This window comes from Seriola aureovittata, chromosome 21 (genome assembly GCF_021018895.1).
Source record: "Seriola aureovittata isolate HTS-2021-v1 ecotype China chromosome 21, ASM2101889v1, whole genome shotgun sequence".
In the NCBI taxonomy this organism is placed as follows: domain Eukaryota; kingdom Metazoa; phylum Chordata; class Actinopteri; order Carangiformes; family Carangidae; genus Seriola; species Seriola aureovittata.
The window spans coordinates 11127737-11150263 of record NC_079384.1 but is presented as its reverse complement, the minus strand read 5'-3'; the positions used below and the strand labels follow the sequence as shown (position 1 = coordinate 11150263).

The window sequence follows — 22527 nt, the reverse complement described above, 5'->3', positions numbered from 1 at the left end:
TAGCGAACCAATTAACCTCACCTCAGCTCATTAAAAACTCTCCTTTCATGTCCAGAAGCAGCGACTCATCCGCCAACACGGGACATGAAAGCACAAATTTGTCCATCCACAACTCTTAAAAGTAATTGGAAAGGTAGATACAAAGGGGCCGGTAATCTAGTGACACAGCCTAACTCGAGTGAAGTAAAAATAGAGGTGAGGACAAGCAAAGAGAATGGATCCATCACGCAGATGATCTCATATAACTAAATGATTATATCATCTTCTCCGGAAGGGCAACCTGAAAGATCTTAGCCCTCAGGATTAAGACACTTGCAATCAAGGTCACCGCAGCTGGAAATACAGAAACATCTGCTCAATAGATGTCAGTTCCCTTAGTGGCTAAAAGCAGGAGAGCAAATGGTTTCAGGTTTTTTTTTCTTCTTCTTCTCGAATTACCCTTCTCCATGTCAGGTAACTGTAAAGAGCCCAACTAGTTATTGTTGTTGTTGTGTTTCTTTTTCAACAGAGAAGTTTCTCTGGAAGCACATCGCCTGGAATTTGAACAAACTCTCCCAGTCTTTATCAATGGAAAGAGGGATACATATTTTTACTCATGCCACCGAAGCAGTAGAAGACAAGATGTGTGTAGTGGTGTTTTCCTGCTTTGGTTGCAGCTGTAAGCTTAGCTCATCACATCCCATTGTTTCCTGGGGTTTTCTGTGTCAGTCTCATTGAAAGTCCATTTGTGTTGCACAACAACATTAATATTAGTCATAACTTAAGGATTATGGTGCAGTAATTGCATGTGCACTGTGTTTTTTTGGGGGGTTTTTTTCTGCACATAAAACACAATTTCAGGCCTTTGTTGAAACTATCTAATGGGTTAATGGCATTGAGAGGAACCATTCAGCTCTTTTTGCGCCAGCGTGTGTGTGTGTGTGCGTGTGCGTGCGTGCGTGTGCTATTGTGTGTGCACGTCTTGGCTCACACCGTGCACACTCATCAAGCCACATGCAAACAACCAATCTCTGTCATCTGCATCAAAATAATTACAGAGAGATAAACACACCATTTGACCATTTTCACAGTGATCTAATCTGAAGCTGGGCTGTGAAAGCGCACGGGGGAGATGATCAAATCCCTGCTTAATGGAACTGATCACTACTGTGTGTTCAACATTCAGCCGACAGCCGTATTACAGATGCATCTCCTCATCTTTCTCTGCACTTAGCATGCCTGCTTTGTCCTTTCAGCCATTTCTATTTAAAACAGAAATTAGGATAAGAATTACATTTAGCATTCATTTAGATTTTGACTGTGTGACCCATTTTTCTTGGCTGTATAAACCACGTAGATCAGATGTGAAGAAAGTGCAGGCCTTTTGTCTTGAGATCAGGATGGCGATGTGAACTAGGAGTGTATTGGTTACAGCCCCATTGCTCCACGCGTTTCCATCTCCTTTTAGCTAGAAGGCAAACGGCCTCCGAAATCTGATTAGCCTCCATTATAAAGAGTGATATTTTCATCCCGCCGATTCTCGGCACTGCGTCAGAGCATTTGGTCGCTTTAATGCCGGGAAAAGCCTGCTCTTTTGACAGATAGTAGATATTCCCAACATCACTTGTTTGGACATTTCTGTCTTTTGTGACATGGAATAAAAGACGGGCAAGAAAATAAAAAGCAACTAAATAATGTCAAAAGATCAGAAATCAATGGGCCGGAGGAACGTGATCCGCACGGCTCCGTATGCGACCGCTCTGCTCCCCCTCGCATTACGAGTGTCTTTCCACAGCCACTAAAGTTGCTTTTGTTCACCCCCTCGGAGATGTAACTCAAGCATGAGGAAGCCGTCTGACAATGTTTGGATATCGGCAAAAAAAAAAAAAAAAAGCCTTTTACTTAAAGGTTACTGGGCAAGGTTTATTGAGTTACACGTTCATCAGTGATGGGAGGCAGAAGAGTTGAGCCATGAGAGAGCTTCATTAATGTGTAGGTTTGTATTTCAGGTTTTGATGTAACCGTGATGCGGAGGAGCAGGAAGTGATCAATGAGGCTGTGGATAAAATGGTAGTTCAGATGGAAGTTGGGTTTTTGGCAGATATGTTTTTTTTTTTTCTTCTTTAATGTAACAGAGCAACATCGAATCTATGCAACAAAAGACATATAAGTCTCTGTTAAAATAGGTTGGAAAAAAATGTCAAGGTGGTGAGTTGTAAATTGCACTGTATTATTAATTTATTCTGACATTTATTTTCTTTTATTTGTTGGTATAGACAGATATAGAAAGTTAGCAATAACCAGTAAAAATAGAAAAACCTTTTTGTTTTAATTCTTCTTTACAACAATATATTCTTTTTGTTTAAATAGATGAATATAATTTAATTAGCTCAAGCTCACCTCCGACAATATTGGTGCAACATAAACAAAATGTAATAATAAATTATAGATGATGTAGTGCGTCTGTAAATTAAATGATTCATGCTTATGTGAAGATTGATTTTGAAGATTGATTGATATATATGAAAAAAACAATTTTCCTCTAAAGTATTTTTTTTATATATATCTGATAATAGCTCCCCTTATTGGGTAAAAATAGATACTGCATTTATTATCATCTAGCATTTTAGCTAAAACTGTAGGTCATTGGCAGGGTACTTTATCGCCTCCTTTTCTTCCTAAAGAAATGTTGGACTCCTTTTAAAATAATTTCTATGGGTTACACTAGAGGTTACAGTATAAGGTTTCAACTTCTGTAGGAGTTGTGATCTGTTCTAATGAGAAAAAGAAAATGCAGCACCACAATGCTTTGTGTCACCCACTGAGGCTGAGAGATAGACACAGGATTAAAAAAAAAAAAAAAAGAAAGAGGCGAAAAAAACAATTTCTGGACATTTCTAGGAGATAAATTTAATTTCTTTGCTATTTGGAGGTCTTCTTTGAAAATGCAATTGTAATGAACACATTCAAAACTGGAGAATAGATTTACCCTCAGCTTCAAATAAGTTGGCGTTATCGGACTCTGTCATTCGCTCCTTCCCATTTTCGAGCTGCTAATTGATGTTTTTGATGTTGGCGAGAAAATTGAAGAAAATGTCATGTGTGAACCGGCGCGGAAGTTAATAAGATTGACTTCGTTGACTGAATTCACAATGAGCGAAGGAGAGGCGTGTAATGGGGACTGCTGCGAATTCGCCCGTCCATCTGCCGAGGGATGAAATCGACACCTAGCACGAATGGTCGATATGGAAGGGATGGAGCATTTGGGATGCCCCCTCCACCTCAAAAAAAAAAAAAAAAAAAAATGTCCTCCCTTCTTACCAGTTGGGTTTTGATTTTGTTTTCCCACTGATTGGAGTGCCTAAGCAGCTGTTTTTCCAGAGGGCTCCTGCCCCGGCCCCGGCCCAGCTTTTCTGTAGAGTCGTCTCCCAGGGCTGCCTCCTTCCTCGCTCCAAACAATACTCGTTCTTAATGCTGTTTTGAGTCTGAAAAGCCACGGAGCTTTATAAAGGTTAGATTAAGATGTGGCTAAAAGATGCACCAATATCAGTTAGGGTCATTGCATATGCTTGGCCAATGTGTAACAGAGCTTGAACTTAAATCCCCTTAAATAAAAGGATAGAAGCACCACCGGGGTCGCTCCATCTTGAGCCATTTATCGAGCGTTGGCTGAAAGCCAAACGTAGCCGCTTTGCTTCTCATGCCCTTTTTCTTAAAGTAAATTTCGTGTAATAATCAAATTATTAGTTAGAATTCGCTAATTTTTGATAAATGTATCATTGATTTAAAAGTATTTATTTGTTGATTCGCATTAGCGTTAGGTGTAATGGGTTTTGCGTTTTTAATTGGGGCACGGATTAGTTGAGTTTGGTTCAGTGCTTCTGATTATTTTTCCCGGCCTAAAGGGGACTGAGCTAAACCCCTAATACGGCCAGTACCCCTAAGCGCTCTTCTTTTTGAAGACACCAAACAAAAAAAAAAAAAAAAGTGGCCTCAGCTAGCGTTCGGCCCTCCGAGGATCGTGGATAAGGGACATTATTCTGAGAATAGGCAATTAATTCCGCTGGCAACGATCGGTTAGAGCTTCTTCCCCCACCGCCCCTCCAAATGCCCTCCTCTCCACCCTCCACTCGCCATTTGAAATGCTAACACAATGAAATATTTTTCTATTGGTCCGTGTCCCTCGGCTAAGCCACCGCCGCGGGCAAAGAATTTCATCGACTGATGAGACCACAGGCATGCTCGATAAAAAGGTTAACTGTACGTGACACGCACTCCAAGTAGCCCGCGTTACCTTGAACTCTCAAGTTCTGTAACTTTTATTTGACTTTTTATTGTTAGCGAGGCCGGGCTTGTTTGGCCGCCGTGGCTAAGAACGAAGCCGTTTTTTGTCGCAGTATCACTGAAAAACAAGGATAACGTGACCGTTTTTTTTTTTTTTCTTCCCCATAAAGCAATTTCCTTGTTTTTGATTGTGCTTTTCCTGCGACGACATTTTGTAGATGAGTTTCCATTGTCGCTGATTATTGACAGTTTTTTTTTTTTTTTTTTTTTTTTCATAAAAGGAAAATTGGCTATAATCAAATGCAATGCCTTTCAAATGCTAACTCGGGATAGTTTTACCCGTGTAATGTCCTGTTTCGCAACAGAGGAATTAATTTGTTGAATGGTGAGACAGTGGAATTGATTAAAAAAGAAAGACTAAATAAAGCCAGGATTTCTATTTGTACTGAGTTATTATATTATTTATTAGTTATTCTGAACCTTTAGCTTTCCTTTACGTTTTCCCCCTACACCACATAGTATACATTTGTATCCATTGTGTTGGATTTTACTATAGCTTGACTCTGTTGTGTGAGAATAAAGAAGAATCCAGGATGGCACATTTCTTCCACCTTCAGGGATAGGCAAGGTAGACTGCCAGAGAGTGGGAGGAGGATTCTAGGCTGTTTTCAAATTGTTAGTAAAAGATATATGGGCACAGAATAGGTATGGCTGCTGCAGTACCCCCAACCCCATCTTTCATGCACACAAACACACACACACAGACACACACACACACACACACACACACACAGAGTGCTGTGCGAGGACTGAGGCAGGTGGCTCCCCATGGCTGCAGCTTCATGACAACATGCCATTAGAAATAGCAGGCCTGTTGATCAATCCTGCCGACATGACAGCTTCGCCGCGAGGCCTGGCTCTTTGAGTGCCGACGCCGCGGCAGCTCCCTCTCCCGTTTCTCGCCACTAATTGGTGAAGGTTTCTCTTATATATGCTCGTGGCACAGGGCTTTTTTTCTCTTCCACCTCCTCCTCCTCCTTTTCTTCTTTTTCTCCCTCTCCCTCTTTCTACTTTTTTAGTTTCAGCTCCTCTTTTCCCCCCTCCACCCATGCCACCCATTTTTATCTATCTCTCTCTACATACATTTATATATTTTTATATATATATATATATATATATTATATATATATATATATATTTTTGTTTTTCATTTTAACATTGTCACATTGGAAGCGATAACTTTGGGTGAGATATTGCAAGTGGGTTGAGTAAAGGGATGTGTGTGCCGCGGGCACTGTTCGTTCTGTATTTTTTGTGGGACTATTGGAGCTGGGATTTGACATTGACTCTAGGCAATGTGCATCAGCACCACATACACAATGGGGATCATCCAGAAAAAAAATTAAATCTTTGTCAGGTGAAATGAAGGAGAAACTAGGCCTTTGATACAGTTGCATTTTTAATTGCATGGTTTATTTTGACAATTTAGGCAATGCTGCTAAAAATACTATATCCATAATGAAGTGACACTGTGTCATTTACGTTGAAACTCATTTATTATTTTTTTTTATTTTTCCCTCTTCACGAACAGCCGTGTAGAATCTGTATTTATGTTTATTTGATTTATCACGTAATCCCTTTCTTTCTCATCAAACAGAATTAAGTTGCAAAACGTCAAAACAATTGTCAGGGAATGGCTGTGTGTTGCTGGCTGACTTGTCACGGCACACAAGGGCTGCGTTCTAATTCCACCAGTGTTTCGCCGGCGCATCACTCTTAAAACACCACCCACTCTGAATCTCTCCCAACTAAATAAATGAGGGGGGAGATAAGCACACATTAAATGTTTAACTGTCTCGCATTTGTCATCTGTTTTACCCCTCTTAATTAAACAGACACAGCTTAGCCCCGGCACTCCAAGTGCAGACACACTCGCACACAAAAACACACACACACACACACATACACACACACCCTGCTTGTGAGCACTGGAGCCTGAGTGCAAACCCTGTCCTACCGATGATTAATTTTAGCCGTTAATATTTATTTTACTCCATCCTGCGAAGTTAGCAGCTCAGTGGAGGGTGAACCTGAGATTTAGTTTCTCGGTCCTGCAGGCTGTCTTGTTGCAAAACGAGGAGGAAAAGATAGATTTATTTTTTGTTGTTTATTTTTTCTTTTCGTTTCTTTTTTCTTTTTCTTTTTTTTTTTTTTTTTTACATTTTCCCTATTATAGTTTGAGTTGGAAGAGAGAAGAAGTATTCTGTGGGCCAGTGCTGATTTGTGTCTGCTTCAGTATATTATAGTGATGTGGTGCATGTTGAAAACATTAACTACTACCTCCACCCAGTGGCACAAAATGAAAAAAAAAGGCAGGTGTGATTGGCAGCACACAGTATTTAATGTAGTGGGAAGACTTGCCTTAAGCAAAGAGGGGGATGTATTCACCACACAATAGCACTGCTATCTCCCACTCTGCATTGTCTCTCTCATCGCCCGACCTTATTACATGCCGTATTTGGCATGAAGAATCCCCTTCTTATCGACACTGAATTTTAATGCCAATACGCGTAGATGGCCGCCTTATTCTAGTAGTTATTTTGACATCACATTGCATTTTCTGTGTGTGTGTGTGTGTATCTGTGCGCGCGTGCGTGCGTGTGTTGGTTTATTTTTTTCTTGGTGAATCAGAAAGGAGATCTGTCTGCACCACTGTACACTACTGTGCTCTCAACTTGCTGACTGTTGTGTAAAATATAGTGCGATTGAACATTGTGTGCCACCGGTGCTTTGCCGGTTCTCGGGGCATCAGCAGATGTGGCAAGCGAAAAGGGAGAGAGTGACGGAGCCCGGGCCCGGGGTGAGTGGGAAAAGAGAGGAGAGTAGAATTGGGGGGTTCCTCTGAAGCCCCCTCTCCAGATCCGAGGAGCGGAGCGGGGATCAAAGTGGCTTGTTTTATGTGGCTGGTGCGAGACTTTGAAGTCCCAGAGTCACCTACAGCACTCACTTCATCAAGTTCACTAGTGTCTTAATAGCAGATCAATAAGTTTCAAAGTCGGAGAGTTAATTTGATACTAGCGCTGATGTGATCACGCTGGGCCACAGAGCTGCCTGCTCTGCTCCCTCTCGTCTCTCTCTTCCCTTCTCTCCTCCTCACCTAGATTGGACCTGTTTTAGGCTCTCAACTTGAATTAAGCCATGGTGGGATTCTGTGTTCGGTGCCTGTTTTCATAGGAAGCCTTGCGTGAACACTTAATCAGTGTCTGTGCTTGTGTCACAGCAATTAAAAGATCATTTGTTTAATTAGAATTTAATTTGCGGCATTCTTCCGCAGCCATTTGACTTGTAAGATCTATATTTTACATCCATATTTTTAATATTTGTATTACGAAGGAATTATGGATTCATGTGAATTCATGCTGAGCTGCAATATTAGATATTGTATTTCTCTGATCATTTTGAGCAACAAATGATTTGGTCTTTCTGGCTCAGAATAATTATTGAAAGACTCAAATGAATGTAAGAAAATTCAAAATTTATTTTTGGTTAAATCCAGTTTGGCTCCTTAATTTTATTACATTTTTCATCCTTTACTGCTGAATTGGATCAAGTCTTATTCATCAGACGTCTCATTATGAGATCCTGTAAAAATAAGCTGTAAATTTTAATATGAAATTATATCTATGATAATGAAAATCTATATAACCTTTTAAAATAAGTAAGTAAATTAATAAAAAATATTACAACATGATATGGAAGTTTTAAATGTGAACGGTGCGCTAAAAAAAAAGAATTACGGCAATGCCGACGGCTTTTGGAAGTCGGAAGAATCAGGAAAACGGAGCGCTTTCTTATGCGTGCTTTTCATTTTAAGAAAGAAGCAGCACCATCTGTATTTGGTGCCGTGATACCAGTGAGGTGGTGAGGCCGGATCGGCACCAGGAGAACAAAAGGGCAATTTAGTATGTTCATCTAAGGGTTGCTAATGGTATTAGGGAGCCGGCAGGGTGGTCAGCAGGGGCCCGGCGCTCCAAGGTGAGCCCGCAGCTTGACCTCCGCACTCACACCAATTCACTGGGCTGCTGGCATTAGTGCCACACATCTGCCATTTTTTGTGCAAAACCCCTTCAATGCTTTTCACTTCATTTTGGAATGTATTCTTCATATGGGCGTGAATTGAAAATAAGTTTTCATTTGACCCAAATACGATCTTGCATTTGGCCGTTCCTCTGACCGAAATAACTGAACTGAGAAAACTAATCAGATAATTGTCCCAAAAAAAAAAAAAAAAAAAAAGGATGGATGCTGCTTGTAAAGGTTGAGTCCGTGTTGCTCGGAATTTACAAGATGTGAGAAAAGAGGAAAGTGTTTTGCTTTTTAAAATCATGCAAAAGATACTATGAAGCTTTGGGTGCAGAGGAGAGAAGAAGGTGGCATGTCATCTGCTTATTTTTTTCAAGACAGCTGCAGGTAGGAATGCTTTGGAATAAGATGTGAGAAAGATTTATATTTATTAAACCGTTCAGAGCAATTGTCACCATTATTTAGAAATATATTTAGGATGGGCGATTGAGAGATTTGATGACGGTTGGGGAAAAAAAAAAAAAAAAAGATTGTGCAGAGAGCCGTGTGTGACAGAGCCGTGGTTCCTGGTGTGAAGTTGTTTCTGTGGGAAGCGGGGTGGCAGAGCAGGGAGAGAGAGAGAGAGCAAGCTCCTTGGATGGAGCTGAAACGCTGCTGCTGCGGCGGGTGGTGCTGATGGAGGCTGCCTGTGTGGTCCTCAGCGGTCGGTGCTCCGCCAGGCTCTGCCGAGAGCGCTGGAGGTCCACGGTTTTAATGAATGTTTCATGTTAAATTTAGCACCAGCATTGTTCACAGTGCAGCACTTTAAACATCTTATTTCTCTTAATGTTCCAACAAAGGTGAAACAGAAAAAAAAAAAAAATCCAGACTTTCTTGTAAAAAGAAAATCAAGCAGAATAAATCCGTTACATGTCATCAAAAGAGAAAAAAGAAGGATGTTCTTTGAATTTAAATTTTGTCTGCCGTCATCAAAATTATTTCTAATTTATGATTTCAATCCTTAAAAAATGGTTAAAATTACGACTCAAAATATTTCTATATTCCTTTCCTTTTTTTTTTGAGGTTCCTGCTGTTCATGCACCATGAAATCTTGCTTCATTAAAAGTGTATTAATCTTGTCTCGTCTCATGGGAGGTACCTTAAGATGATGTTGTGTCTTTTTCTTTAAATTGTTGGAGGAAAAAAAAATCTTCCAGATTTGGTCCCTGTCAGTCAGAAATAATTGTGTGCTTAATCTTGTCCCTGATGGATGACTTGGAGTTCAGCAATGGGCCAGCTCCAATGACAAATACAATATTAATATTCATTAACTGCTTTGACAATGCTAATTTTGATGCAGTAGTAAAGGGCCTTCCAAAGTTAGCGGCCAAAGCATCAGAGCTGAGCAAGGTGGCAAGATAATTTGTGCTGCTTTACTGAGCTGAAGGCTTTTAAAGTCTTAAGCAGGGGAAAAAAAGGCTAGGTACCACAAACAAAATAAAAGAGAAAGGGAAAAAGTTCAGACGCATTGGAAACCAGGACTGTGGAAGTAATACGATCAAGAGACGGCTACAAAAATTTGACACCTCCAATGCTGCATCTTTGAGCAAATTTTTTTTTTTTTTTATTTAAACAAAAACTTACAACAAAAAAGGATCATAACATGGTAAGTCAGCACATTCTTGATTTTTTTGTTTAATCTTTTTGATCTTTTCAATTATCGCCATTTGAAGATCAATAGTCATTTTTTTTCTGCTGTGGTTAAAAGGCTCACAGCGGTGGTATAGTGGATGGTCGGATCACGGCTTTAAGAGTGGGCTTCCTCTCTTCAAGCCACCAGTTGGCCGGGTTGAATTTTCTATTGCCAGCTCTCCCGAAAACCATACAGGGCTTGTATCCATTTATTGGTATTTTTGGTATTGTTTTAACTGCTGTTGTTGGCTTGTTGTGGCAGGTTTGACTTTGGAGTTGGGGTTCCTTTTCCCCCCCTCAGTAGTCTGAAGAGAGTTCAGGCAGGAGAGTTGGAGGTGCAAAAGCTGCACTACAATGACAAGCTCTTTTGGTGATAAATGTCTAGTTGTTTTTTTTTTGTGTGTTTTTTTTTTTTTTTTTTTGTCTTTTGTGTGGCTGTTTTTTCCGGGGCTTCCTACATCAAAAATTGGGGCTACCGACGGGCAGGACTGCGGTGCAACGTGGCTGCAACACCACACACCCTTTGCCCTGGATCGGAATGCTTTCTTTAGCCTTTTTTTCTGACACTTTCTCTGCCCAGCGTTTGTGTTTTTGATTTTGTATTTAATTTAGTGTGACTAGTGGTGAATGGAGCGTGGCTAGTTTTGGGGATTAATGACATGACGAGAGACACCCCGCTGCTTGAGTTTAGCCAAGTTAGGGCAACTCCTATAGACGGCACTCCACTACCTTTATGTCTGCCAAGCCGCTGAATGAAAGCCTCTCTCTTTCTCGCCCTCTTTTTGTTGTTCTTTCAACTTATCAAAGAAAGAGAGATGGACACAAAAGGGCTTATTAGGGGGGATATGAAGATGGGCGCGGGGGAAAGAGGGAGTCCCGGTCAGATGCGAAGAAGAGCAGCGCAGCCTGAGTGCGCGCATGAATGCATGAGGGGGCTGAGAGTGAACAGCCAGCTCCGGCCGTCCGCTCGCGGTCCTCGCCGCTCTGGGACCTGAAGGGCTGCCGTCCTAAGTCGCTCCAGCATACCTTGGCTCTCGCCCGGTCCTCCGGTCGCTCTCTTATCGGCTTAACCCATCGGGTTTTAGTGAGGGGCTGCCGTAGATGAGGTGCTGCCCCCCAGTGGATTAGTGGCTGACATGGTGGTGGGAGTCTGCTTGGAGTCTGTGCACTACCACGAGTGCCAGCATGCTTGTTTTAACCAGGAACCGAGCAGCATCCCAAATACAGCTCTTTTAAATGGTAAGACTTTTCAACATTTTAATTACAGCTGTGCTTTATTTTCTGGTGCTTGTTTGGCTTTAAATATTATGTTTTGATTGAATTTATTCATGGATATTTTTCTGGGCTCCGTTTGGCAATTTATAACACTTATCCTGCTAAGTGACAGATTGACAATTTGGATAATGAAAGGCAGTGTTTGATTGCTTTGTCTTGACAGCCTGACAGGGGTGTATTATTCTAAGACATCAAACTAAATATGATTTTTGTTTATTGTGTGGTAAAACACAATGCTATTAAATCAAATGAATAAATGCCATTATTTATACAGACGGAATTTAAAATTTCATATGTTGTATTAACATTCAAATTGAAGTCATTTTGATCATTGGTCACATCTAGTATTCCCGCGTTTCTGTTCACATTTATAAACCAGGGTTAATATTTTTTGTAGTTCATGTCTAAAGTCTTTAAGTGTCTCTAATTTCTAATCAAATGTAATTTTTGTAAATAACAATAATTATACTGTAATTATTACAGCAAATGCTAAAAGAAGAGACTTTGAAGTTGGACTTGTGTTAATGGTGTTTCTATTTAATGTTTTATCCCATGTTGTTCAAAGTTATCTGAGAAGATAATGGTTGTGTAAAGGTCATAGGTTGTTCCGTTTCCTCGTTTTGTAAAACTTTTTGTTATTACTCATTTTTCCACTCTTTTGGGTCTCGTGCGAACATCTTAGACAGTGGATTGGAATAGAGCTTTTTTTTTTTTTTTTTCCCTCTCCCCTCTGCTCTCTTGTGTTGTGGCGTTGATGCCATTGTGCCTGGGTGATTGGGAGCTGTCCATCACTTGCTGGCGAACTGGCAGTTTACTTAAGAAAGTGCACGTGGGACAAAAGGAGATGGCAGGAGTGTGGCAGGGCGGCTGAATGGAGGGAGGGCAGGCAATTAGCCACCGCCTTGTCGGGGCTCTTTTACTTGTCAAGCTGGAGCCCCGGCTCTATTGTCCAAGCTGTGTAAAGGACATTCCCAGGGCTTTGTTTGGGCTTTAAGGGCCTCAGGACTGCCTGCTGCAGGCCAGGGGAAGAGCAGGGTCCTAACAGTGACAGAGAGGCAGAGCGAGAACAGAGGGAAAAAAGGAAAGGAACAGCGTATTAAGAGAAAAGCCTGTGTAAGTTTTTAGCTTCTGTTGCCAACTTTTAAAATGCCTTAATACAGCTGAGAAACATTAAACCCCCTGTTTTATTGGCCCTCACTTTTAAAGATGTTTTTGTCTGATTTTTTTCCAGCATTTCTAAATTCCCTCACTTTAGCTCATTTTTCTGAATTATTTTCTTCTTCAATCACCTCACCAGGTTATATTAAAAATATATTAAATATTACTGTGCTTGGGTGGAAATAATTTATTCTATAAATATTTAATTTGTCACGGTCATTAGTCAGGTTCGGGTTGTTAGAGGTTATAAAAGGTAATTAAAAGATGACAAGTCTAGTTAATTATAGAATGTAAAAATGAAAATTATCCTCACATCTGAAAACTGTTTTATTCTGTTTTCAGAATTTTTAATGTTACAATGAAAATTAAAATTTCTTTATTTGAGGTGATTTAACTTTTTTTTCTGTGTTTCTTTTTTTCTGTTACTTTTATTGAGCATTTAGATAATATTCCCCTGATATTAAATGTTTAATGTGGGAACAAATATTTTCTTTCAGGAAAAACAAGTTTTTACATTTTGTTTTGGAATTTTTTTTAATCATTACTATCAACTACATCAATCAATATTATTTTAAAAACAATTTTTCTGAATATAGGTACATGTTTAATTATCAAAAATAACAAATTAAAAGTCGTGGTTGACGGAATTCCCCTATGATGCACCATGTGTGTCTGCACTGATGGCCAACATGTCTCTTGAATTTCTCTGTGTTTGTTTGGGGGGGAAGAAAAAAAAAGTCTCGACCATGTGAAGTTTATCATTTGACTTAAGTATTGAGAAGAATAATGGATCTGAAGGTGAAATAGTTGCGGAGAAAAGAGAATGGGGAGAAGAAGGTGGTGAGGAGGGGCTCGAGGCCTTGTTCACATAAACCTTGAATGGAGACAGAGTTGAGGGGGGAGTTAAGAGAAGAATTGTTCTCCACTATAAGGTATTGTTTAGAAGAAGGGGAAAAAAAAAGAAAAAAAAAAAGGATTGCGACGAAAGGTGCCACATCCGTGTCAGAGTGAAGACTTTCTCTCCCTCTCCTCTTCCCCCCCGGAAAGTGGGTATGAAGAGGGGACTGTCAGCATCACACAGATAAAGTGACTGTTGGCCACACTTTGCTGAGCCTGCCCTCCCTTTGTGGATGTTGTTGTGTCTTGTTCCTTTTTTTTTTTTTCTCCCCCCTTTCTATCTCTCTCTCCCTCTCCTGCTCTCTCCTCTTTGTCTCCATCTCTCGCCTTGCTCGCTTTACCTTGTAGCCAAAGCTTTTCAAGCTGCCAGTTCGTCTCTGGGCATCCTGGAGGCACAGCAGAGCCCACACACATACACACACATACTCTAAGAAACACATACACAGACCCAACGTACAGCAGGGATTTGGGTAATAACTGATTTTTGTGTGTGTGTGTGTGTGTTTGTGTGTGTTTGTTTGTGAGTATGTTTTTTTTTTTCTGGAGTATTGCTAGTGGGAAGACTGCTGCAGTGCTGAAAAGCTGCTCACAGTCATTTTTCCTTCTCTGTCCACATTCTGGCTCTCACTTTTTTGTGCTTCTTGTCACCGGCATCAAAACTTTCACTGAGCAAGAAGAGGAGACTGCTACCCGCTAAGAGCAAGGGCTTCTCTGGTTAGAGTGAAAGATTTGGGGGATTTTTTTTTTTTTTTTTAAAGGATGAATGTGGGTGGGTCGAGAGGACTGTGGTGACTGTGTGAGTGAGTGTGTGTGTGTGTGTGTGTGTGTGTGTGTGTGTGTGTGTGTGTGTTCATGGGGAAACTAGGCCTCACACCCTGAGCCTGTTAGACACCTCAAGTGATAGACGTAATCTAATGTCAAAACCTAGGGGAACAATGGTCAGCTGGCCGCGGCACCGAGTGCAAAGAGAGGGGGGACGATAAACACACATGCACACACAACACCACACATGCCCAGCAACACACTCGCACACAGCGGAGCAAGGAGCCAAGGCAGACACAGACAAAGAAGGAGGAGAAGTGGAGGAGAGGCAAGACAGCTTCTCCCCGGCGTACAGAGGGAAGGAGGAGCTGGGGGGGCCAGGTGGAACTGGGAGGAGGAGGAGGAGACGGGGGCGGGGGTGGGACAGAGGGGGTCATGTACCCGCGGGATGGAGCTCCAGCCGGGCCGGAGGAGACGGGAGCCAAGGCAGCAGTCTTGGGCCCCGGGCTCTCTCTCCTCCAGCAGGTGGGCTGCTGGCACCTCAATCTGAGCAGCTGGGTGAGTAACGCAGCACTGCTCCCCTGCCTCTTCACTGTCTCTGCTTTTTCTTACCTCTGAAGGCTTTTACTCTGACAGGTTGTTGTTGTTGTTGTGATGCAAGTTGATAGTAGTGTTGGTGAGGGGAGGGTGGTTTGGTTGGTGGGGTGGTGGTAGGGGGGGCGGGGTTGTATTTAGGCGGTGGTCATCAGTGGTGGTAATCTGGTTTTGAAGTCTGTCAATAATAATCTGCCACATTGAAAACTTTTGTGTGTGTGTGTGTTCATGTACATGCATGCCTATTATATTATATATGCATGCTAGCTGCTCAAACCTTGGAATCTACACTGTTGTAATTAATGTAATTATTTTTTAATACATAATAAATAATAAATACAAAAAGGATAAATACATCTAAATTCTTTTTTTTTTTTAAGTCCATTTTCAGGGACATGCTTCTCTCAAGAGGAATATTATTTACTTGACAAAACATTATTTGATCAAGCTCATGTCTTAACCATGAAATGTAAAATAAGATTTCAATAACCTCACAGATTAACATATCCCTTTGTTAATGTTGCCATCCAATTCAAATTCTTAATTGCCTGGCTTTCAACTGAAATTCTGAGGGGCTGATTGCATTTCAAAAGGCAGAATTCAGTCTGGCTCTTAACAGAGTGATACAATATCACCTCTTAGAGGAGCCCCTTTAACTCAGGTATGAGAGCTCAAGAGGCTGTTTACATTGAAAAGAAAAAGCTTTAACGCACGTGTGTCTAAGAGGCGATTTGTCTTCGCAGAATACAACAGTTCTACCAAATACCACTTCATATTTAAGCTATTTGTGCGCACTTTTATTTATCTGTGACATATCAGAACATGTCCTTTCTGCGATTCTATTTGATGTGCCGACTATCAAAGATGGGAAGCAAAAATAAATGGTGACGAACGACTTGAGTGCTAGCGAAGAGAGCAGGAGGAAGGGGAGCAAAGGCTCTGGCCCACATAATATTTTTGTTCAGTGCTCTGATCAAGCAGTCGGCATGTCACTGCAGCAAAGTGAATAGATTAACTTTTAAATATACTGTGGTCTCGGGAGCCCCTTGCCCTCAGAGACGCATCTTCCCTGCAAGAGAAAACTGATCAACACCTCCATATCTGCTTTTTAACCCCCGCTACAATTCCCAGGTCCTTAATATTGTGTGGAGTTTTTCTCCCCTCCAAAGATTAACCAAGAAATATTATTTCTGAAATGTAGCAGGGTTTTTTTTTTTTTTTTTTTTTTATCAGCGCGCTATGCTGCAGGATTGTGGCTCTGATAAGGCTTTAATTTGTCAGAACGTTTCATATTCCATTGCCGTTAATCTCTAAGCATTCCTTTAGATTGTCTGCTTGAATCTGAGGATTGATTTGACTGTGTGCTACCAGGCCGTGTGTGTGTGTGTGTGTGTGTGTGTGTGTGCGTTTGTGTGTGTGTGTGTGTGCGTGCGTGTGCGCGAGCAAACATTAGTTGGTATGATAAGGGGTTTGCTTGGAGATGAAGATCTTTAGCCTGGAGGGGGCACTCTATACTCCCCAAAGGAAAACAGCAATCATGTATGTAAACAGATTTCAACAGGACGACTCTGAGTGATACCAGATGATTCATTAAGATCGGTGGCAGCACAGTTTGTACTTTTTGTTTTTGCACACACTCGCACACACAAATTACTCTTCTCTGACACTTTCCCCAGCTCCTCAGTGTTGCTGTTGTGTGTGTGTGTGTGTGTGTGTGTGTGTGTGTGTGTGTGTGTGTGTTTTTTCTGTGTGGTGTCACTCCATGTGCCTTGGACATGGGCCACTTGCACGTTCTGGGAGAGGCTCAGGGCGCTCTGGCAGCTTTTTCTGCTTGCTTTGGAATCCGGAGGCCTGAGAGGACCCCAATCCATCACGGCACTGTCATCCCCACATCTCTCTCCCCTCTTCCCCTGGCCTCCACTTCCCTGCCCCGGCCTCACTACAGCTCATTAGCGCCCCGCAAGCTGTTGTGACAACTCATCATATCATGACATAAAGCAGAGAGACAGAGGTTCTAGCCGGCCCTCCCCCCCCTCCCCCCTCCGCCCGTTCACCCCCTGGGCCTGCAAGGTCGCCACATTCACATTTAGGGCTCAAATTGGCCCTGCGAGGTGCCACCAGGCGGAAATGCAAGGCCAACAGCTTTTTCCTGTCCGGCCTGCACCTCTCTGTCTCCCTCTCTTTGTCTCACTCCGTCCTGCTGTCACTTTCTCACCCGCTCTGCCTTCTCCTGTACCCCACCACCCCCCCACCCCCTCCCTCTCTCTCCCCAGAGGTCTGACTTGAAGCAGCTCATTCATTTGTCCACTTCCAAAAGGCTCTTTTCACACAATGGCAGAGCAGCATTAGTCACCTGCTAGTATAGGAAATATTTGACAATTGAAGTAATTTTCTGGTCATACCAGCACACTACCGCTTGTGACACGAGCTTCACACTTACAGAGTTGTGATGTCAGTAGTTCTGAGAAGAAACACTGGTGGCAGTTGTTTACAGGTATTGAAAACTCCACTGCGAATAGAAAGTGATCACAATGACACAAAAAACAAAATGCATTCATGCACATAGGCTTCCTCTCCTTTGAGCATATCAGCCTTGCAGCTGGACATAGAATAGAACAGGATAGAATAGAATAGAGCCAAGGCAATATCAATAACATAACCAGAGGCAGCAACTACTGCTTCTGTTTGTGTCTGCTGTATCAAGTGTGCTGCCTGCACTTCACAGCGCTGGCCCTCCTCAGCAGAAGGCGCCGTATGTGTCCTGGACGTGGAAAGAGTCAATGTGTTCATTGATGTTCGTACAAGAGTGTGCTCTTAAATTTTTCTTCAGGGTCTTTTGAATGCGAAACCTCTTTTTTGAGGATTTGAAAAAATCTGGTGATCATGACTACAGAGCGAGTGTGTCTGTTTGTCTTCTGCTATATTTGTTTGTTGTAATGAACGAGGTGGTGGGAAGGATGCAAGTCAGCGGGGGTGTAGGGGCAGGAAATGTTCTTTCTTTTCCCCTGGCTTTTGTGGAGCAGGGAGAGTAAAGCCTCCCACGTTGCCTGCTTTTGTCTCTCGGCGCTCTGTGGGCTCTGTGCGGCTGAAGCACCCAGCAGCCTGCCAGACTCCTGAGTCCCGGGCCCGTATTGTCCCGCGGTGGCCACAGGGCAGGTGCTGGGCCTCCTTTCCGCAGAGACCACCGGGTGCTGCCTTGACGTCAGCGGTGGGGTGGGGTGGGGGTGGGGGAGGGCAAAGTTGATGCTAGTGCGTGTGCGCTGATCACATGGGCTGATTGAGGACGTTAGACCGCAGGAAGTCCACATCAGCTGATTGACCGTATCCGCACTGGGTGATCAACACTGTGGGTGTGAGTTTGGCTGATGGCACAGGGGATTTCTTGAGTTTTCTCCCATGTCAGCAGGGAATATGAAAGGGGGATAAATCTTTAAACAATCTGTCTTTCCTTGGAAAACAGCAGAAGCCAGAACATACGCACCAAAACTTGAGTTTATGTCTTGCTTTCACATCCAGTCCAGAGTCTGCAGTGGACTGAGCCGACCGTGGAGGCAGCAGTCGGTCCAGCCTGTTGCTGTTTGCCTCACTTTTTGGGCTTTTCAGGGGGAAAAAAAAAAAGAGCACACTCTCAGACCACAAGTGACTAGGATGTAAATCGGCTGGCTTCTAGCTCTCTGCGTCTCTCTCTCTCTCTCTCTCTCTCTCTCTCTCTCTCTCTCTCTCTCTCTCTCTCTCTCTCTCTCTTCTCTCTCTCTCTCTCTCTCTCTCTCTCTCTCTCTCTCTCTCTCTCTCTCTCAGTCCCATACACACCCTCTCTAACACCCTCTGTCTAAAATTGGACTCAGTGGATGGGCATTTTGAACTGTCTTCTCAATGGCCGGGGCCCCTGGACAAAAGAACTCATTTAAATGGCCACTAAAGCTTTTCACCACCGAGAGATGAAGAATTGACAACATTCTTTCACATCATTACCCGAGGGAGGAGCGGAGAGTCGTGAAGGAGGAGGTTAGGAGGTGAGAGATAGAGGAGTGAGGGGAGGGAAGGGAAGGGGGGGGGGGGGGGACAGAAAAAGAGGGGAGGGAGACAGAGGCCATCTTCTAGCATTCAGCTGCCCGACTCATCAGGCTGCATATGGCAGCTGTCATAACCTCCATCCTGATTGTTTTTCTACCAGTTTTTTTTTCTTTCTTTTTCATCCCTCTGTTCTAGATGTGCAGATCAGATCAGGAGCCCCTATGCAACAAGAAGTGTCTTGGTTTGTGTTTCTTTTTAACGAATCCCATTCCGCCTCCCGCCACCCCACCACCCCCCTCCACCCCTCCAACACACAAACACATATACACACACCCCCAGCCCCTCTCTCCTTCTCTCCTCCCCAGCCTTTTCAGCTCAGGGCTGTGAATGAGTCCCAGGAGTCTCTCTGCCTCCCTGGAGTTCTGCTGGGGTTCATTAATCTTTCATTGGGACCATGGCAAAAGGGAATGCCCCCCCACACACACACACACGCACACACACACACACACACACACACACCCACCCCCTTCACCATCCCCCACCCCACCCCACTCCACCACCGTCACTGTAGAATAGAGGTCTAGATGGCCAGGCTTGTACAGACCATACAGATAGACAGCTTTAACTACCCAGTGAAAATTTAGCGTGTGGGGGGGGGTGCTATCTGAATGGACTGTTGGTGTATTCGTCTCTCACACGAGCCTGATATTAACTTCAGCCTCAAACAGCTCGGGCACATGATTAGTTTGCAGCATTAAGCTGTGCTCACATTTGTCTCGCCCTGGGCCCGCAGCTTTGCATTTGTATTGTCAATGAGCATCGGGCAACTGAGCATCTTATGCATGTATGCCCCCCCTGCCAACATCTAGTCCCATTAATGTTTTTCAAAGTCTGTTGGAAATGTGCCACACTGGAGCTTTTTTTTTTTTTTTTTTTTTTTCTTGCATGGGTTAAAGTCACTAATGAGGGTGTGTGGCCTATGAGACAGCAGACTGAACACATACACACACACACACACAGACACACACACACGCACAAGCAGCTTGGTGTCTCACTCCTCTCCCCCTGAACATATCATCCATGTTATGATAAGCCTGATTAGTGCTGCTTCTTTGACTGCTGAGGGCAGGATAAGGATGTGTGGATAAAGAGGCGAGAGCAGCCTCTGCCACCAGCCTAATCTACAGCAGAGCTCTAATCTGGTTATCTTGTGGTCGGGGGACTGTGTGTATTAGTGTCTGTCCCAGCCTGGCCTGATGAGAGGGGCTGAGCTCCGGTTAACGCAGGGGCCCACGGCAGCACACCCCTAAAGCTCCACTGTAATCTTTGGGTAATTGAAAAAAGGGGGCCTGCGCCACTTAGGAGCACAAAGAGAAGATTACATAGCTAAAACTAATTTGGCAAAAATGCAGAAATGGATTTTCAGCCCCACCTCCTCTCTCGTAACCCTTTTATTACAATACACCCCTACCCTCTATGAACCGGGCCCTTGGGGAATAGATGAGGGGAAGGGGAGCGAGGAAGAGAGGAGGACCAGGAGGAGGAGAGTGCTGACTGGAGCTGCTAATGACTGTGGATTTACACGCGCTGCCTTGATTTCGTGGTTTACAGATGATCGATTACTTCACTGCAACCGTGGTTAAAAGTGCTTCATCACACATCAGGCCCAAATGTGAACTGGCAACCCCCCAAGCCTCTTAGATTGTGTTACTGAATTCCAGGGCGACACCGCAGAAGTGTTTTTAATTACAAACCACACTATTTTCGCTGTGGCTTGGTGGTTTGGCGCCTCGAGAGTACCCAGAATATGATAGCTCTTCTTCTTGAGAGCTTTCAGACCAAGTTGTAATTCTGTGGCAGGCGCCTGCAATCTCTTACCCTTCACCCAAATATTAACACCTTTCCCTCCTTTTTTTTTCTTTCCCCCCATTTCTCTCTTCCTCTCTCTCTTACTCTCCATCTCCCTCTGTATCTTCCTCTTCTCTCTCTCAGTCTAATAAGGTTCCAGTGGTACAGCACCCTCACCATGTGCACCCTCTCACACCTCTGATCACCTACAGCAATGAGCACTTCACACCGGGGAACCCCCCACCTCACCTACAGACAGACGTGGATCCCAAAACAGGTAAACGCCCAAAGTGTTTTTCCACTGCGTGCATATGTGTGTGTGCGTGTGTGTTTGACTGTCCTCCTGTGCAGACTTTTATTCAAATAGCAACATTCTGCCTGAACCCTGCGAGAAACAGCATCAGAAGACAGTGCAGTGTGGTTTTAAAGGTGTCAGGATGAAACTTCTCCTGAACACCACAATAATAATATATATATATATATAAAAAAAATTCAAAAATAGGCATCAGAAGTTTAGAAACCACAGCAGCTCTTCTCAGATAAGGCACTTCAGCCCTTTGAAACTGTTTGCACTGATGGGTGTGTAAATGTTTTATTATGCCCTGCTGCCACGCTACTCATACAGGACCTTATGTTTGTCTTGGTGGCGTCTGTCTGTCTGTAAGCACAGTCTTGTGAAAACAATTCATGATGCAAACATAACTCAGATGTCATATTTACAATCCACGCATTCTGTAGAGTAGACGGTACTGTTTTAAACTACCATATTAACTGTTGATGTGACCCATGTGTTATGTGGAGCATTATGAAATAGAAATGTTTCATTTTCCCATTAACACGTTATAGTCGTGGTGGGACAGAGTCAGCTCAAGTGCTTCTTGTTGACAGCTGCTGCCCTCATCTGTTGCTGATTGATTTAGCGATCATGGTCATTAACGTGGTTTGGCTTTGGCGCAAAGCGGCCTCACATTCGAGAACAAGAACCTGAACAGTGGCTCATAAACCTCTCGTAAAACACACAACTCGGAAAAACAAGCACGTCTTCCCGTGACCGCAGCTCCGTACTGCCAAAGACTCAAAAACAAGACAGCCACTGTGGATGGAGGACCTCACGTCCAGCTATCAGAGAGCAGTGAACACACAGGAGTCCTCAACGCTGTCCCTTTTTGAAACGATGTCCACAGCTAAGTACACAAGGGTCCTCAAAATGGAAGATGTGACCTGAGCGACCCGAGCACTTGGATTCACAGTATACAGGTTTTTGATCATCAGCTGTGCCCGTCAGATCTGCGGTTACGTCTCTGTACCCTGTTGATCCCTCAGATTCTGCAGAGTGTCCAGGTTTAGCAGAGTCAGCCCACGCGTCCCACTTTCTTTTTTTCTTTTTTTTTTGGGGGGGGGCAATTTCATTCATTTCCGTGAGCATCTTGACCCAACACTTCATTTTGCTCACTTGTCATTCAGCCTCAGTCCTTTTAGGTTAATGCATTTCCAGTGCGTTGAATAATTTGGTGCTTTTCGGTGGTCTCTGGTGGATTCAGCCAGTGTTTTAGGTAATAATGTTCCCTTATTATGATGGTCCTTACAAAGGGGAAATAATGCGCCAGCTGCTGTTTAATGTAGTGCTTAATGGGGCTGCTTAATTGGGCTCAGTGTTTAATTAATTAATTAATGAGCTATATTAGGTCTTGAGCGCTGGGTGGTGATGGGATAATGTTCGTGAGGCTTTTCTTTTTAATTGAATTTTCCTTTGTTATAACGGTGCTGCCAGAAAAGTAAAGTTTTGACACAAACTGCCGCGCAGACGCCGTCCGCCAGTAACAGGATCTCTCTCAAGAGTCAGTTCCTGCATGACCTGGATCAGCTCTGGACTCTGGGTGTAACCACCAAAACTGGCCAAGTTCTGATCTGTGAAGAGACTGAACTGGCTCTGCTTCTAATATCTGCAACAACAGCTGCACA

The 22527-nt window shown here is 43.3% G+C and overlaps 1 protein-coding gene across 26 annotated transcripts in view; it reads left to right on the top strand.

Annotated features, from left to right (window-relative positions):
• tcf7l2 (transcription factor 7 like 2) overlaps window positions 1-22527 on the top strand; it is a 91716-nt gene that overhangs the window by 53388 nt on the left and 15801 nt on the right. For 25 of the 26 annotated variants that reach the window (XM_056366798.1, XM_056366800.1, XM_056366794.1 and 22 more), the window contains one exon: window positions 20710-20842. In XM_056366798.1, coding sequence (XP_056222773.1) covers window positions 20710-20842 — 133 coding nt within the window. Of the gene's footprint in view, window positions 1-14517; window positions 14668-20709; window positions 20843-22527 lie in introns of those variants that run through there. The other variant, XM_056366813.1, reaches the window with a different exon arrangement.